Source organism: Acipenser ruthenus, chromosome 9 (assembly GCF_902713425.1).
Source record: "Acipenser ruthenus chromosome 9, fAciRut3.2 maternal haplotype, whole genome shotgun sequence".
Lineage (NCBI taxonomy): Eukaryota > Metazoa > Chordata > Actinopteri > Acipenseriformes > Acipenseridae > Acipenser > Acipenser ruthenus.
This window is the reverse complement of record NC_081197.1, coordinates 39,186,164-39,203,031: the sequence shown is the minus strand read 5'-3', so window position 1 is coordinate 39,203,031 and position 16,868 is coordinate 39,186,164. Positions and strand designations below refer to the sequence as shown.

Genomic DNA, 16,868 nt, shown 5'->3' with positions numbered 1-16,868 from the left:
ATTCTAGATTTATATTTTATTAAATTGGGAAGCTAGTGGTCAGTATAATAATGAACTGTTCATCATGTACTTCTCTATTAAGCTGTATAGAAGCTGTTTGTAGCTGCCTCAGCCACTGCAGCAAATTAAACTGGGTTGATCTTTGTTCAAAGGCAGCCTGGTGATTTATTCATCCACCAGCTTCTAAACCATTTTCTGCTGAGGGGTAACCTTGCAACTTAAAAGAGGGCCCCGTGCTTCCAGCACGGTGTGAATTCATTGACGCTTGTTCAAAGCACTGAGAATTCTTCTCTTTCATTTAGCCAGCCGATTTGCCTGAAGCTTCCTCCTGATATTATTATATATTCAACATTCATTAAGGGTGTTTTACTTGCATGCATGACTGTGTGTGTCTGTGGCTAGAAATAAAGCTCTGGAGAATAACAATACTTTCAGTTCAATAGAATCCAGTCAACTATGTCCCATGTTAAGCATGGTATCTTTGTCTTATAGCAATATGCAAACCTTGATTCTGGTGCACACTGAAGAAGTCACTAGATGAAATGTTTGTCTGCAAGGATGGGAATAAGACTCCCATTGCATAGCAGTTTGATCAATTCCTGGTTTTATTATGAGTTTAATCAGACACAACTGAGCTTGTTACCTATACACTGTGGCTAATCAACCTTGTAGTGAAACCTGGAATGTGTGAAACTGCTATCCTATAGGAGTCTTATTTCCATCCAAGTGTCTTACCTTAGAGTTCAGATTTTAAGCATTCTAAAGTTATATAAGAGTACAGGACAGAATGAGGAAGAGCCAACAGTCTATTCTCAGCTCTTATATCTCCAGTTAATTTAAATTCAAAAGAAAAGAAGAAAAAAAGGCCATTATATGTACAGTATGTCAAAATACTTTACAAAAGAGGAACAAAACAATTATGACCTTGGGCAATGCTAAGGTTAACTACAGTCATTAATAGAATGCATGTATGTGTTAATCCTACAGTATAGTTGTAGATGTAAGAGTTGTACTGTTGTACCTTTTCACAATAATAAATAAATAATGGATACTGGATGCTTAAAAATGAATTTCTCTGTTTAGAATAACCAGCAAGTAGGCCTGGTCTCCCTGGTAACATTAATGAGGAAATGAGCACATCTGGGTCCATCCACTACGATATTTATCATTTTCTGTCAAGATGGATTAACATGGGAAATTCTGAGGCCTTGTTGCAGGCAATTTAGAAAGACGACAGTGAACATCTTAAGTGTTTGAAAAGCCCGTCTTCAAGACCCTTTTTTAAATAACATTCTTATCAAAGGCATTGCTACTTGGTAGACTTGGTTTCCAGTTAGGCCTTTTCCTGTTCTACACAAATTGTTATTTTTAGTATAACAATCTGAATCAAAGCTAGAAAAGTTCATGATAACATTAGACATGGGTTCATTTGTCTGTAATCTGCAGCTCTTATATGATGTTGTTTTGATTTTAATGTACAGCAGTATGGTTTGTATAATCAAACTATGTATCCCCCAGTTGGTTCTGCAGGATCATTTAATGCATTTCAGCATGTACTGTATTCCTGTAAAGTCTCCTGAGAGCTTCCTGGTACTGTAGTCCTCTGGTAACAGCAGCCTCGAAAGCTGTGTTGATAGATTTCTCTGTGCGGTTATCAGTTAGGACTACAGATTGACAATTGTTTTAGTCATGACGCTGCTTTTCAGTTTTAAGTTTCATGTGTGCTTTCACTGCAGACTAAGTGCCTTTTCTGCAGCTTTTCTTTTTATTTACTCTAATATTCCTACCTTTTCTTTCTGCTGAAATAACTTTCTCTCTAAACCAGGGTCTTTGAAAAAATATACATATCGTCCCTAAACTGGATGGGGTGCAGATCAAATAAATAAATAAGATCTCAACCAGGAAATCCACCGACAGGAAAGAGGTTACAAACTGCAGAGCACAGGCCTCATTCCCTGTTGTGTCATTTGAGCAGGTCGCATAACGCAGCTCTTGAAAGGCATTTTCTTGCTTTTTTTTGCAATATACTGTATCAGCTTGTCATTATTTTTACCTTCTTATGAGACTACACTAGAGTGGCACTGTTGGCATGGTGCTTAATAACAGAAGACTACAAAAAATGTTGTTGGATCTTCTGGGCAAAAGAAGTACTGTAGTCTTAAAAAGCAAAAGGTCACTGTTAATGTTTGCTTCGTAATGCTGGCTTGGAGTTTTCTTTTTTTCCCCAGTAGTAGGTCTTTAAGCCAGTGGAGAGTGATAAAACAGGCATTGACATTGGCAGAGGTTTCAATAAAGTGAAAGGGGATTAAAAGTACGGCAATTAATATGACAGATACTAGTCTTCCTCACAGTAAAGGGGCTTCACAAAGCATAACATGTCTGATGGGTCTGCATCCTTTTGTATGAAAGAGAAAAAGGGGGAGGCATTCATAACATTGGGACTGTGAGATCAAAAAGTCTGCATGGCACTATGGCTCTGCACTCAGAATTAGCGTCATTTTTCTTTATAAAATCAGGCTTGTGTGTGAAAACAAGCAGCTTACGTTTGTTAGTCACAAGCATAGTATAGGAATGCGTCGTCCTCAGCCACTAGCACTGTGCTGAAAATCAGGCCTGTTTGTTTCTAACAGTAGCAGAACGAGGTAAAACAAGAACTATTGTCAGCCTCAGAGGTTACTTAACCGGCACCCAATGTGAAAGGTGCTAGAGGGCACGATTGAACCTCGAGATTCTGAAGTATACTGTATATAGACAATCATCCTGAACCAGCAGTAGTCCCAGTTTGGTATTGCAATGAGTTAATATTGAGTTTTGCAGGCTGGTTTCATGGTGCAAATGGAAACATGACGTCATGCATTGTTGCTCTGCAGATATGGGCTTCAGTGTTTAAATTAGGGCAGTCCTGACAGCTTGTCCTGCTTATTTAGAAGACTGATTTTGTTGGCTCCTTGTATGCAAGCTAAATTGTCTTTTCAAGCTATTGGTGCCTCAGAACTTTAATAACAAAAGAGTTTCTTTATGATGCAGCAAAAAACAACAACAGTACAATTACATAGTCAATCTAAAAGCCTCCTGATTGTAAACAGGGGTGCAGTTTCGCCAAGACGAGTCAAATTTAGCTTCACAAGACAAACATAGCATTACACTAACTTTACTGCGTGAGCATAACATTTAGTGGTCCAGTACAACATAGGCAGCAGTCACTTAGAGTCTCAAGAGGATATTGTTAGCAACATTATTTCTGCATAAATCATACAAAACAAAAAAGAGGTTTGGAATATTCAAAGAACAGATAATATATATCTAAATTATCCTTCTAATCAGACATTAAAAACTGCTCTCACTAGATTTAAAAGTATTTCAAGTTGAATACTGAGGCAGCTGGGACTAGAAGCAGGCTAGCTGGTTGAAGCTTTTATACGGTACATTCTTAACAGAAGTCCAAGCACAAGCCACAGTCAGGGTTATTAATCAAAATCAGGGACAGGGAGCCAGGGGTGTCATAACCCACTTTCCCTTTGAATCACAGCATTCTTTAATTTGAGGAATATTTTCAACACCCAATCAGAACAGTCCAAGTTTTTTTTTTTTTTTTTTTTTTTTACTAAATGCGAAACATATAGTAGAACCAGTTATTTATTTATGTTTTCATTTTTAATTGGCTATCATAAATGTACTTGCCATGAACAAGGTTTATTTGTATCATCCTCCCATCCTGTAAAAATATTGTAATGAAAACTAAATTAAAGTAGGTTATTAATAGTACTCTTGGAAAAATCTTTCCTCTATATCAGTTGTGTTTAGAAAATATGAGATGACCTAAATATCTCAGTGTAGTGGAATAATTTCTCCTCAACGTCTTATTATCTGCTGGCAGACTGGCTTCTGTTAAAATGATCAATTCTCTTAATGAGTCTACTTGTTCTAATCCAGTTGTAATTTAAAAAAAAAAAAAGGAGGCGAGGAGGGGAGGTTCTCCCATATTTCTGTTTCACTTGTTCTCATCCTCCACCCCCCTTCCTGACAGATCATTTCTAATTTTGAGGCTCTGTTATTCAAATTTAAAAGAAGGCTGATGGAGTAATTAATATCTAATGTGTTTGGGCTCTCTGCTGGTGCTGTTAAATGTTATATTGGCCCTTTTTTGTAATTCTGAATACACTGGCAACTGCCAAAAACTGGTAGATTCAATGAAAGCAACGCTACAGTGTTTGCTGTGCGGTAACTGATGATATTTGGGAGATTTTTTAAAACATTTTTATATATAAATTTAAGGTAATCTAAAACAGAAGTAAGCCTGATTACCAACAGATAAACTAATATTGTTTTTATGTGTGATTAGCTGTTTAATCTTTAATACAGTGGAACATCACATATCCGTCACATATAACCGTCCTGATCAATTAACCGCCTCGCTAAATAAATAAATACTTAAATACATATTAAAATTAGGCTATGAGAGTAATGGTATTGGCAGCAAGTGCAGCATCCGCGATGGAAACATAAAGAAAGCGTTATAGCAATCAGCCTTTTGGTGTGTGCCCCTTTAAGAGAGACGGGCTGTGTGCGTGTGTCAGTCAGCTGCGTGTAGCAGTGACGTTTCAATATACCAGTCGGGAAAGCTTTGTGTTTTACTCTCTTTTTTGTGCAATGTGTTTATATCATGGAGCGCACAGTTACAGATATTGGCAGCGTGTTGTTGTACCTTTTTAAATGCATTTGAATTAAACAAAGCAAACTTCATAAACGCAATGCTTACCGGCCGTTTGTTTAAAATATCCAAAGCAATATTTAAACTGAGCTTCTTATCGGCTGTTGGCAATATCAAGAAAGAGCGCAAAGTACCATGACAGAGGTATTAAGAAAGCAGAACCAGGGAGGCAGGGACTTCTAGAGTTAAGAAAGAAGCCATCAGTTGCAGGTTACTGTACATTTACAGTTTGTTTTGTATTTTTTTTTTAAAGCTTTGCATGGAGATGGCTTATAGCAAATCGCATAGCAACACTGTGTATTTGTAGCCTAATTAATCTTGTTTACATTTTCTGACTTTTTAAGCAAAGACTTTTCCCGTGTTTAAAGCAGTTTGAGTGTTGTTTTTGTTCACTAACCTAATTATGCATGTATAAATGTCATTTTTATAAATGTCAAATCCAACTTTTTCATATCCACCTATACCCCAGTCCACAGGGGGTCGGATATGCGACGTTGTACTGTACTATAAATATTGTTTGCAGGCCAGGAAACTGAGCTCTTTATTTTCCCAGCTCTTTCAATAATGAAAATCCTCAAATACTTATATGTTTGCATGTACGGGTCTGAAATACTGTATCACAGTTATCTTAACTAATATATTCTTGTTATTGTGATTCATTTTTATCATTTTTATCATTTTCTGTTTCATGTGGTGCTTTAAAACGAATATTTCACAGCCATGCAGAGTTGTTGCTTGACCTATTTAATATGTGTTGGTATGAGTTTTTAATCCATGTAAATTGAGGTGTTTCATATTTGAAGCTAATGCCATTTCATATGTTATGACATTTTTTTTCTTTTTTCAATTTGAAGTCTTTTTACAATGTGAGTCAACGCTGCAATTTAAAGAACCCACTTTATCTTGTGGCATTAGCAATGGACAAACGTGTGATTAGGAATGCAAAACATCACCAATCAGAGTCCAACATAGACATGACAATGTTGCTCAAGAGCACAAGCGATGGAGGGTCGTTTCAGTAGTGATGCTACTTAGATATGGAGAGTTTACATCTAAAACATTATTAGGAAACGTGGAGGAGTAGCCATACTAGTCACACCTCAGGCACACTACTGCTCAATACTTAGAGCTGTGTAAATGAACATGGCTCTTGGTAGTATAAGCATTCATTTTGGAGCTACTCTTTAAATTTGTAACTTATTATTTACTAAAAGAAAAAAAAAATAGTTGTTGCATTATATGAGCAATCTGAATTGCTGCTCTTAAATTGATTTGAATCTGGATGATGTTGAAACCGGTCAGAGATACCATTGCTGTGTTTTCAGTGCATTGTGCCTGTCTGGTTCCCCCTTGCTGCCCCTGTTAGTTTACATGGGGTGCATTGTATACCCATGGTCCGCTAATGTCCTTTACAACATGGGGACAAAACTTATCATTATCCTTTGTTACCCTCTTGTGATGATCAGTCTACATTATGTGATTTATATTTTTTCAACAGAAATGTGTGCAGCGATGGTAAGTACTGAAGTGACATTTCCATACGGTGTCCAGTATAACTTTAATGCATGAAAGCGTCTATCTGTTTAAAAACTGAGGTGCAAGAGGCAACACGTTTCTCTCCATTGTGTGAAAGTTATTTGCTTTGCAACTTGAGTGGGACTACAGAACCTATTTCACATTCAGAGGGTGTTTTGGAACCCAAGCGATTTGCTCAATAGGTCTTTCCAGGCAAATCATTTTTTTGTTAATAAACAACATAGCATCATTAGTGTGGGTATTGTCCATTAGCAATACAGAAGTTTAATCTTCTCATGTTTAATGGAAAAGAATGTAGTCAAACAAATGGCACTATCATGTTTTTCGTTAATCAAATAAATATGAAATGAGATATATCTTCTGTTTCATGTGTGCCTCATACAAGGGATTCTGATATGATGTTCCCATTATGCTGTACCACTAGGGAAGCTTTTCACAGCTATTTTTAGATGTATTTCTACTGTAACTCTGCTTGAGGAAAGCAGGTGATTTGCAGTCTCAACCAAATCAGCTAAAGGTGGCCATATGGGGCTTCTCAAAGAGATTCATATTGTCACAGCATATTAAAAAGCAAGTCATGTAAATGCCCATCCCATATTTTCATGTGTGCAAGTTGTTTCTCTGCAATTATAATCATGGCAGTTTTTTGTGCATTTTCTTCTCATTTTAGGGTCTATATAATGGTGTTGGAGAACTAATCTGATAATGTGTGAAACATGACAGTTGCAAACAGTTTAGGAGAGGTGTTATTAACACTTGCATTATATGTACAGACCTGAACTCAACCCTTCCTGGAAAAAATTTCATAGCAAGAAAATCATGCTTAAATGTACATGTATGTCCAGGGTAAGTCCCGGTGGACTGTTCTGGTCACAGTAGCTTGGGTTTTTGTGTTTAGTCAATGCTGCCTTTCAGAATTCACGTCATCTGCATCTTCTGTCTTCCTCCATCGGTCACCACCAGTCTCCTCTGATCAAGTTGTCCTAGGATTTTATTTAAAGATGCAAGACACAATATTCATATTTAGGTGGAGAGCTTCCCAAACCACAGAATCATTGTGACTTTGCACTATGCTTCTGATAGCCACTCTTGCTTGTAATTCGCTTTATTGTCATTTGGCGTGCCTTCCAAGATAGCAATTACCGGCTTTGACTTATTGTTTCCGAATCACCGCAGTGACTCATCTGAATGGTCTTCTGTTAGCAAATTATTAAACTGCTAAATGATCAGTTAGCAGCATCTGCACAGTAGAGCAGTGTTTTTACTCTGCTCTCTCTCTCTCTCCAGATATTTAGTTTTAGAAAACTATACTTAATAGTTGTGTTGCAATGAAATGATAAAGGATCAGTACCACAATAATTTATAATGTAAGTTTTTTAAATTGTTTTTTAAATCTTATGTTCTAAAAGCACAAAGCAAAGGAATGTTTTAATGGAAATCTGTGACTCAAACTTAAAATACATACTTAAATACACAGTGACTGATCAGAGTAAAATCCACTACTGTTGTATGTAATTGTATGTGGTCAGGTGACATGCCATGTGATCCACTTGATATGTACAGTATCTTTGTGAGAGTTGTGTGAATCTATTTGGCAACAATCATGGGAAAACAAGAGTTTCAGGGCATGGCAGTAGGTTTGTGTGCAACCAGCTTGTCCCTCAACACCAGTGTTCCTGGAATGGCACCGCTCTCTTCTGTAAGTAGGTCATGACGGATCAAGCCTACAGTCTTGTGCAACATATTGTGAAAAGCAACAGACGGGTCATTCTCTAATGAGAATAAGAGATGGGGAAAAGGTCACCATAACAAGAAACTTATGTTATTATTTTCATATTTTGTACTATAACCATACCAGGTCTGGGATGATAGGAACCCCTGTGGTTGTTTTTAGTTTTGCTGTTTGATTTGCACATCAGAGCTCAGTAGAGTATGTGTCTAGAACTACACATGGATCTAACTTCCACAGTGAAGCAGTGTTGAATTGGTTTTTCCTGAGGCTTCAGAGTAATGCTTGTGAACTACTCATTTTGGTATTTGTACATTTGATAATAAATTATTTGATTTGCCATGTCTTTTGTCAAGTATGCCACCCAGTATTGTGTTGTCTGGTCCTTATCATATGGTCGAGGTTGTTCGTGTAGAGGAGAAAGAGCAGGGACACCAGCACTGTTGCAGTAAAGCCTCACCAAGGTCTGAAACACTGCTTTTTTGTTTCAGTTGGCTTTATATAAGTTTGTAATCTTACTGTTTCTTGCCAGTGATGGTTCTACACTCATTTTGTTTCCTGTCTGAAACCTTGAGAGTGAAACTCACAGAGGTATTTGGAAGGCATGGAGTAACTATGGAAACCATACTGTAAAAGGATAAAAGATTCCAGCAAAAACTAGAGAAGAAAAAAAAAAAATGTGAACCTGTTTGTTGGGATCTCAACAGTTTTGTGAGATGTTTTTTGGTGATTCTTTATGCAAAGAATGTGCTCAGGAACAATAGACATATGTGCATACCAATTTCTCTCCTGACACCCCCCTTATTTGTCTTGCATTTTTATCCTTTTGATATGAAATAATTGTTTTCACTTTCCTTAGTTTCCTAAGAAATGTGTAATCTCTGCAGTGAATTGTGGGATAGTCCTGTGCAAGGTGTTATCTAATTAAACTCAACAAACAAATATATATCCCAGTTTCCCCAGCGGTGGCTCGAGTTTAAGGAAAGGAAAAGTCACGTTTACATGACGAATCAGTTGCGTTTGCTAGTTTTTCAACATATTTTCATCGTCAGGTTATAGCCTCGGTATGGAAGTACAGCGGTAGAAATGTCAGCACCCCGGATGAGAGGAAAAAAAAACTTTTCATTGATTGGTATTCAATTGTAAAAGTGAGGGAAGGGCAGCGCCTCTTGTTTTGAAATCAACACCTCAATAAATAAGTGTGTTTTGATTTATTTAATACCTGCCATGATTTGAGTGCTGCTGTGTCTTTTATATTAAGTTTTTTTTTTTTTGTTTTTTTTTTGTTTTTTTTACAGGAACAAAACACAGACATTCGCATGGAGAGTCCTGTAATTTTTTATAAGTATTCTTCATAGCAGGCTTTGGTATGATGCATATATGCTATCAGAACTATGGGCTCCACAACAAAATCTTGAGTTTATTTCTGATTACGTTATTGAGTTTTGGGACAGTTGTCAAATCAGTTTTTTTTTTGCAGCGAGCAAACTGCGAGTCAGCAAAGCCGACATGACCCTGGCGTTTGTCGAAGACAGTCGTGTTCCACTCAACTGCACGATCGCTTCTCAGACCAGCCCGGATGCCCAGTACACAGTCCTGTGGTACGCCATGAAAGAGGATGAGGCAGACGCTGAGCTCCTACTCAAGATCAACCATAACTCTGCTTTCGAGTATGGCACCTACGCGGAAGAAGAGAGACTGAAGAGCCGGGTGCAGTCTGAGCGTCTCTCCCCACAGCTCTACAGCCTCACCCTGCACCAGGCCGAGCTCAGTGACAGCGGCAGCTACTACTGCAGAGTAGAGGAGTGGTTGCTTGACCCCAACAATGCCTGGTACAAGTTAACTGAGGAGACTTCGGGGTTAACAAAGGTCACTATTAAACGCCCAGGTAACGATTCCCAATTATCTTTGAGATTTTAGATGTAATGTGCTGCTTCTAGAAACTAATGAATGATTGTGAGTTGTAACCTGCCTGTAGTCCCTTGAAACTGAAAAAGAACATGTTTTAGCTTAGTGCATTTCAATGGAATGAATTACTTCTGATATTGCCTGTAAAAAAAAAAAAAAAAGTGAAATACAATGTATGTATATTCAGCATTCTCACTTTTTTTTACCCCTGGGAAAGGAGAGAACTTCAGTTAAGAAACAAACTTATGCAGACGTTTGTACACACGGAATATCAAATCGCAAAGTTTCTTTGAAAACATGATGATTCGTGTGACTTCTCTTGAAGCACTGGCACTGCTAGAATTGGAAGCCCTAGACTGACATCATCTATTTCCAGAGAAATACTCAACTTAAAAACCCTTTCCAGAATATCATTTTTATTCAACTCCCTGAATTTTATTTGAGCAAGGTTAAGATTACCAGTATATTCTGTAAAATGTAACATATTACTTGAAATTCTGTTAGAACTGCGTAGATCTTAATGTTTTCATTAAGAAATGCATTGATGCATCAATAAATGTGCTGCATCTACATTATTTTGGAAGAGATTTAAATTATTTTTAAATCTGTATGAAAATTCGGAAGTACATAAGTTACAGTTTTTATTGCATATTTTTCTCATTTCTGTGTTTTGTGTTGCAAACAGAAATCAGGCTAAAGGTAGAGGAATCTGAATCCAACATGACAGTGAAAGAGGAGGATGCCTTCACACTGGGTTGCAGCATCTCCTCGCAGTCCAGCAAAGACTCCCACTTCTCCGTCTCCTGGTATGTCATCAGCAGTGAGAACCCCGAACGAGAGTGTGTCTTCTCCATCGGACACGACAACGTCTTCGGGAATGGCAACTGCAGCTCCTCCGAGGGGCAGGGCCCAGGGTCCAGGCTGCAGTTTGAAAGGACATCTACCGAGTCCTACAGCTTGACGATAGAGAAGGCCAGACTCTCAGATGCTGGGAACTACTACTGTCAGGTGGAGGAGTGGCTTCTTGACCCAAGGAATGCCTGGTACCACCTGGCAGAGGCTAATTCTGGGGTGACAGTTGTCTCTGTGCTTGAGCAAGGTAAGGTTAACATTTCACTTTATACAGTGTTTTTTTTTTTTTTTTTTTAGTTTGTCTTTTGTGTTTTCATTTTGGTAGTTTCTGGAATGGTTGATTTGGAGACCGAAATCCTCTCTATTTTCCACAAGTTTAACAATGGTACACTGGTAAGTCATTAATATTAGAGTAATGGCTAATCCAATGTGTTTGTGGTAATGGGTCTATCCTAATACACAGCAGTTTCATCATCAAAAAGCCTTAGCCTTGCCAGTAGTCTGATATTGATGACTTATCCAGCAGTAGAAAATGGCTTGTGTTGGTTTTGTACTGTGTTAACTGTCCACTGTGGGCTTATTTGAGAACACTAAAGTTCACTTGACCCAAGCTCTATGCAAACTTATGTTTCCAGAAGTGTCACCTACTCCATTACCACCAGTCATTAGAGTATATTCATGGCTAGTAAATACTATAGAAATATCAACAAAATTCTAGGGTAATGAATCAAATTTCTTGATGATGCCACTGTAGTGTATTTTATCCAACCTTGTGTTTTTGTTCTGCATTGTATCTTCAGGTTCTTCTCTGCAGTCAGTCATCTGTTCCAATGACTCGCTCTTCTACTTCATCTTCTTCTACCCGTTTCCCATTTTCGGGATCTTGTTGATCACAATTCTGCTGGTGCGCTATAAGGCTCGCAACTCCAGCAAGAATTCAGAAGGTAAAAATGGCGCCCCTCTGCTGTGGATCAAAGAGCCTCACATCAACTACTCCCCCACCTGCCTGGAGGCCCCCAGCCTCAGCCTCCACCCAGGCTCTGTGGAGTAACCTAGGCGACTCTTTTCAAAAAGAGCAGGCAAATATGATGAGAGCGACTTTTGGGCTGCAGCCAGTGACAATCTCCAGTGACTTGCTGATTGAGTCTCAAACCCGTCAGCCATCTATTTCCATGACCTGTCAGTGAGACCTTTCTGATTTAGAAATTTGCAGCAGCAACATCATGCCAGTCTTGTAGTTCCTAGATCCCCACTGGCCAGCATATATACATCCACCAAAACCCTACATAGGATCAATCCCTTGAGCTCAGTCTAACAACTTCTACCAATAACAACACCCCAGAAAGTACTACAGCAAACTAATACCTGGGTCGGCTGCCATTTGCTTAATATGTATTTTCGTTCCAGAACTTAGTTTGAAAAGTTCAGTTTTCCTCTTAAATGGTTTTATTTTCTTGACATTTGATGGTATTAATGGGCAGCAGTGTGGAGTAGTGGTTAGGGCTCTGGACTCTTGACCGGAGGGTCGTGGGTTCAATCCCCAGTGGGGGACACTGCTGCTGTACCCTTGAGCAAGGTACTTTACCTAGATTGCTCCAGTAAAAACCCAACTGTATAAATGGGTAATTGTATGTAAAAATAATGTGATATCTTGTAACAATTGTAAGTCGCCCTGGATAAGGGCGTCTGCTAAGAAATAAGTAATAATAATAATTGTACCTACAGTACTGCACTGTTGTATCTCTATAAACTCTTGCACCATTGCAATAAAGTGTTTCGAGACAGTAAGAAGAATAAGAAGTTGAGTCAATATTCAACTCTGGATGCAGAAGGAGTACGAATATCCACAGAAAAGGAAGGGCACCAAAAGATTTAGTTTTTACTTGAAAATCCGTGAAGGTCACTTGGATAGGAGATAAAATACCTTGATATTGAAGCACAACCGTCTCCTAAAATACAAAAACTGCAAAGTTGCAGCAAGAGGACATCTTGGAGAGAGCATGTTGCCAGTGCAGTTTTAAAATGAGCATCATGAGTCTTTAAATGAAAACCAACGTGAATTCCACACCACTGGAGTATGGCTGGGCATGCAAATGCAGGGCAAGCGTTCCTGAACTGCACTAGAAATACTTGGACTCCAAGATGGAAGATGTTTGCGTTGGTTCACACTGGACATTTGTGGGTTACTGTGGGACACTATGGAGATCAGTGAACAACAGTGCTCTTGTTTAAGCCGCTGTTGTATTATTGTTCAGTATATCTGTGATTTAATGAACAACTAACAGCGCGTTCTCTGGTTGCAGTTAGTAGTTTTTATTTTACACTGTAGAAGCTGATGTGTTGGTGCTAAATGTACCCTGTTTTATGCCAATGGGAGATTTTCTTGCTAATTACTGGATGTCCACCCTAGGCATGATGTAGACAAGCTCAGACATTCAGTGTAGACAAAATTCTAAGTCAACTTAGAGGTGAACCTGCTAAATACATGTTTTTCAAGCACGGTCTTTAGTGTGTTGCTAACTTTAATATTAGTGATGCCATGACAGTGCCATTGTATACAAAAAATTAAGTTTAATGTAATAACATTTTCAGTATTTGCTATCTGCATAACAAGTTCTACATTGTTAGAGATTGTGTTTAGTATTTAACAGGATTTTTTTTTCTGGACGTCCCATTTTCCTTTTAATTATTGTGAATCTATATTTGTAAAATGTAATATTGACATTATGTTTAATATGTACACGGCTAAAGAATCCTAAAACTTTTTGATGTTTACATGATTAAGTTGAATTTTAAGTTGAAACTTTCTATTTACTATTTTTAAAACGTACACACTGACAAGCAAAGAAAAGATCAGGTTGATCAGTCCTCCCACTTGGATTCTAGCTAAACACTGCCAGATAATTTTACAGGAATGCAGCAACAAAGCAGAACACACATTTAGACAAGCAGCTATATCATGCATCCTTTCAGTTTAGTATCCTGAGAAATGACTCTGTATGCTGCACATAGGTCAGCTGCTGGCATTATATTGCACATACAATGACAAAACAGCATGCAATGTGCTTGTTGAACAAATGCTTAGTTTGTGTCTGACTGTCCATAGTGTTGTATCCTTGCTATCTGATGTGTTATCTAGACTTGGAGATTAGTTATCAGTACTATGTTTTCTGTTTGCTGTCGTACCAGTAAACAAGCGCTATCTAAATGTTGTGGTCATATTGAGCTCCATTTACAACAGATTTTATAAATCACAGATTCCACATATATAGTGTACTGGTAGATATCTCACAGACCCCCTCTCTTCCAGAGTGACCAGCTGCAGTAGAATAATTTCACCTTCATCAGCAGACTACAACCCCTTGGAGTTCAGCTGCTTCCATACGCTGTTATACAATACTAGTCATTTCAATTACAAAATAGGCACATTTGATGCTTTTAATTGTCGATCCCTGAGATGATCTGTATAAAACTCATTGACAAATAGCATAAAGACAGCTTTAAACCTTTTCTGTGGGGGTGGGGGGTGGGGGGGATATTTTATGTGATTTACAGCTTTTTTTTCTTTCTTTCTGTCAGACTTGTGTCAAAATGTATATGCATGACAGAAAGAACATTGTGATGTTTTGTACTTTTACAATATAATGAATTGCACAGAGTTGTGTGTTCCTATAGTGTGTACTGGCCAAAAAAGGTAGATGTGATGGTGTGTGTATTTAGTTAAGCTAGTGCTGTTTTTTTTATTATAATAATCTTTTTGTTTTGTTTTTATCTAATTTTGTACATAAAAAGTGCACTGAATTGTGGATTTTTTTTTGTACTTTTTATTGTTTTTCTTAATGCATCAGGACTGTAGCAAGCACTTCAAATGTCATTGGTAAACACAAAAAAAATAAAAGGCACTGAGTATTTTCTCTCAATTGCAATACTAATATGTTAAATATTGTCTCAAACTGCATTGTGATTTCACACGATTTTATTGCAGTTCTGATGCGTATTACACACCTAGACATTAAAACTAGTTGGTGCAGCATCTCTCTCAACCAACCCCACCTGATTTCATATACTCACTAACACATACATGCGTACAAAAGCAAACACTATTGTTTTTGTACAAAGTGGGACAAAATGGGCTTCAGTGTCCATTTCCTTGTAATAGTGCAACATGTTGGAAATATCAGCACTTGTGTAGGACCCTCTTAAATTACCAAGGCTGTGCTTTTTTATTTCGTTTTTTTAATTCTGCTACTGAGCATGCTCCTGGGTTTTATCTGTCTATCTGTTGCACTTGTGACAGCTTGAATAAATGTTAATCGTTTATAATACAGATGTGTTTCCCTTGAATTAGTATTTGTAAGTATAATTATTATAATATATACCTGTTTTCCATTTTATGAATGCCTTTGAACATTGAACCTCTCTCCTTCCACATCTAAGATCTCGGTACCTCCAAAAAACTTTTTAATTTAAAAGAAATCAGTTTTCTCTGACTTACTGTATGACTGAATTCTTTTCATTTTCATTTTCCCATATTTTTATTCACCTATCGGTTGTCAATAAGAAGAGAGAAACAAAACACCTTGGCAACAGGCACTGATCCAATTTTAGCTTTATATGATGGTCAGAAACACGATTCTCAGTGATGTATTTTTCAGTACAATAAATAATTAAGACTAAAACAAATTATCGATAATATCACAATAATCGATTATTGTTCCATCCCTACCACCTAGCTGCTTGGTGCAGGACAGAACACGGTAGCTTTTATATGTTTTAATGCATCTGGTTCTTCTCCTCTTGGTACCCTTGATTTATGGATAAGAGATTCTTTACCAGAGAAAGAGCCTTGTAAAGGTGTTGAATATTGATGGACCATCAGGTTGTCCCATCATCAAAACCTGAATAGCAGTAAAACTGGGGCAGGTTAGCAGGGTCTATTATAATGATTGAAATGGAGGCAAATCTAAATACTGCCACCTATATAAAGGGCTAAACTGATCCTCCACGACACATATGTCATTTATCCTATAAAGATAAAAGTATTAAAGTAATTTACTTTGGTGCCAAGATTCTAGGCCTTAGAGAATAGCAGTAAGCAAGATGACTCATCTTCTCAGGGCAAAATCTACTTCTTTTTAGGTTAGGTTTCTTCACCGTTTTCTAGAATTTTAGCAATCCATTGGTTGCAACATCACTAAAATTAGCACCACATGATTATTCCACCAAACTATAGGCAATGACGAATTATGAATTTGGCCGGAGACCTTGTCCCTGGGTACTCGACAGCTACCCACAATGCTGACCAGCTAGCGAATACACGACGATATAGTACAATCTCATGCTGCAGATAGGAAGTGTGTCTCTTGGGCCACCTCCCCCCAAAAGACAAGCCCGCCAAACCATGAACCCAAAAGGATGAATGAAAAGTAAGCAGTTGAGAGATGGACCCGCCCTCCAGAGCATGAATGCACCGATGGAGAACCCGGCCTCTCCAGCCTGCCACACACTTTATGGCACTTTGAGATGATGTGTTGAAATACAATTCCAGAAATACAACCAAGTTTTCCATGCATTTGGATCCTACATTTTTGTGACTGGTTGAAAATATCAGAAAAATCACAGCAATAAAATACCTTAAATGAAATGAAAATTAAACCATAGGAGTGATTTCTTTCATAAAAGATGGCCCTATGTGATTATTGTTTTAAATTGTAATAATGTTTTAATACTTTTTCACTGCTCTTTTGTCAACCTATACTTTGAATAAGGCTTGCCCGAGAGGTTCAGTAAATCTATAGCACAATACATGGTCCTGGAGAAAAGGGGAATATGATTTGTTTCTCCCAAAACCAGCTTTAAAAGTATAGAGATTGTACATGAGCAGTGACTATCTGTAGTTTTTGGTTTATAATTTACGTGGGAGTTTAACTTTAAATAAGCCCCTCAGATCTCCTGGGTTTTGACCGTAATTAACACAAACTCAGTATCATATTTCAACAAATGTTTATACATTATGAATAGTTATGTGTTGCATTTCAAATGGAAGTACATTTCTTTTTTTTCTAATTTAGATTTTAGGCATGCATCTATGTACAGACTTGTTTGTATAGGTACCTACACACAAGGTACTGT

General features: G+C 37.7%; 1 protein-coding gene across 3 annotated transcripts in view; it reads left to right on the top strand.

Moving 5' to 3' along the window:
* The window catches only part of LOC117405930 (immunoglobulin superfamily member 3-like), a 100,518-nt gene extending 85,459 nt beyond the window's left edge, over positions 1–15,059 (top strand). For all 3 annotated transcript variants that reach the window (XM_059029965.1, XM_034009469.3, XM_034009468.3), the window contains 3 exons: positions 9,457–9,864; positions 10,570–10,983; positions 11,537–15,059. In XM_059029965.1, the coding sequence (XP_058885948.1) occupies positions 9,457–9,864; positions 10,570–10,983; positions 11,537–11,787 (1,073 nt within the window). In that variant the 3' untranslated portion in view covers positions 11,788–15,059. The remainder of the gene's footprint in view (positions 1–9,456; positions 9,865–10,569; positions 10,984–11,536) is intronic.
* The last annotated feature ends 1,809 nt before the right edge of the window (positions 15,060–16,868 follow it).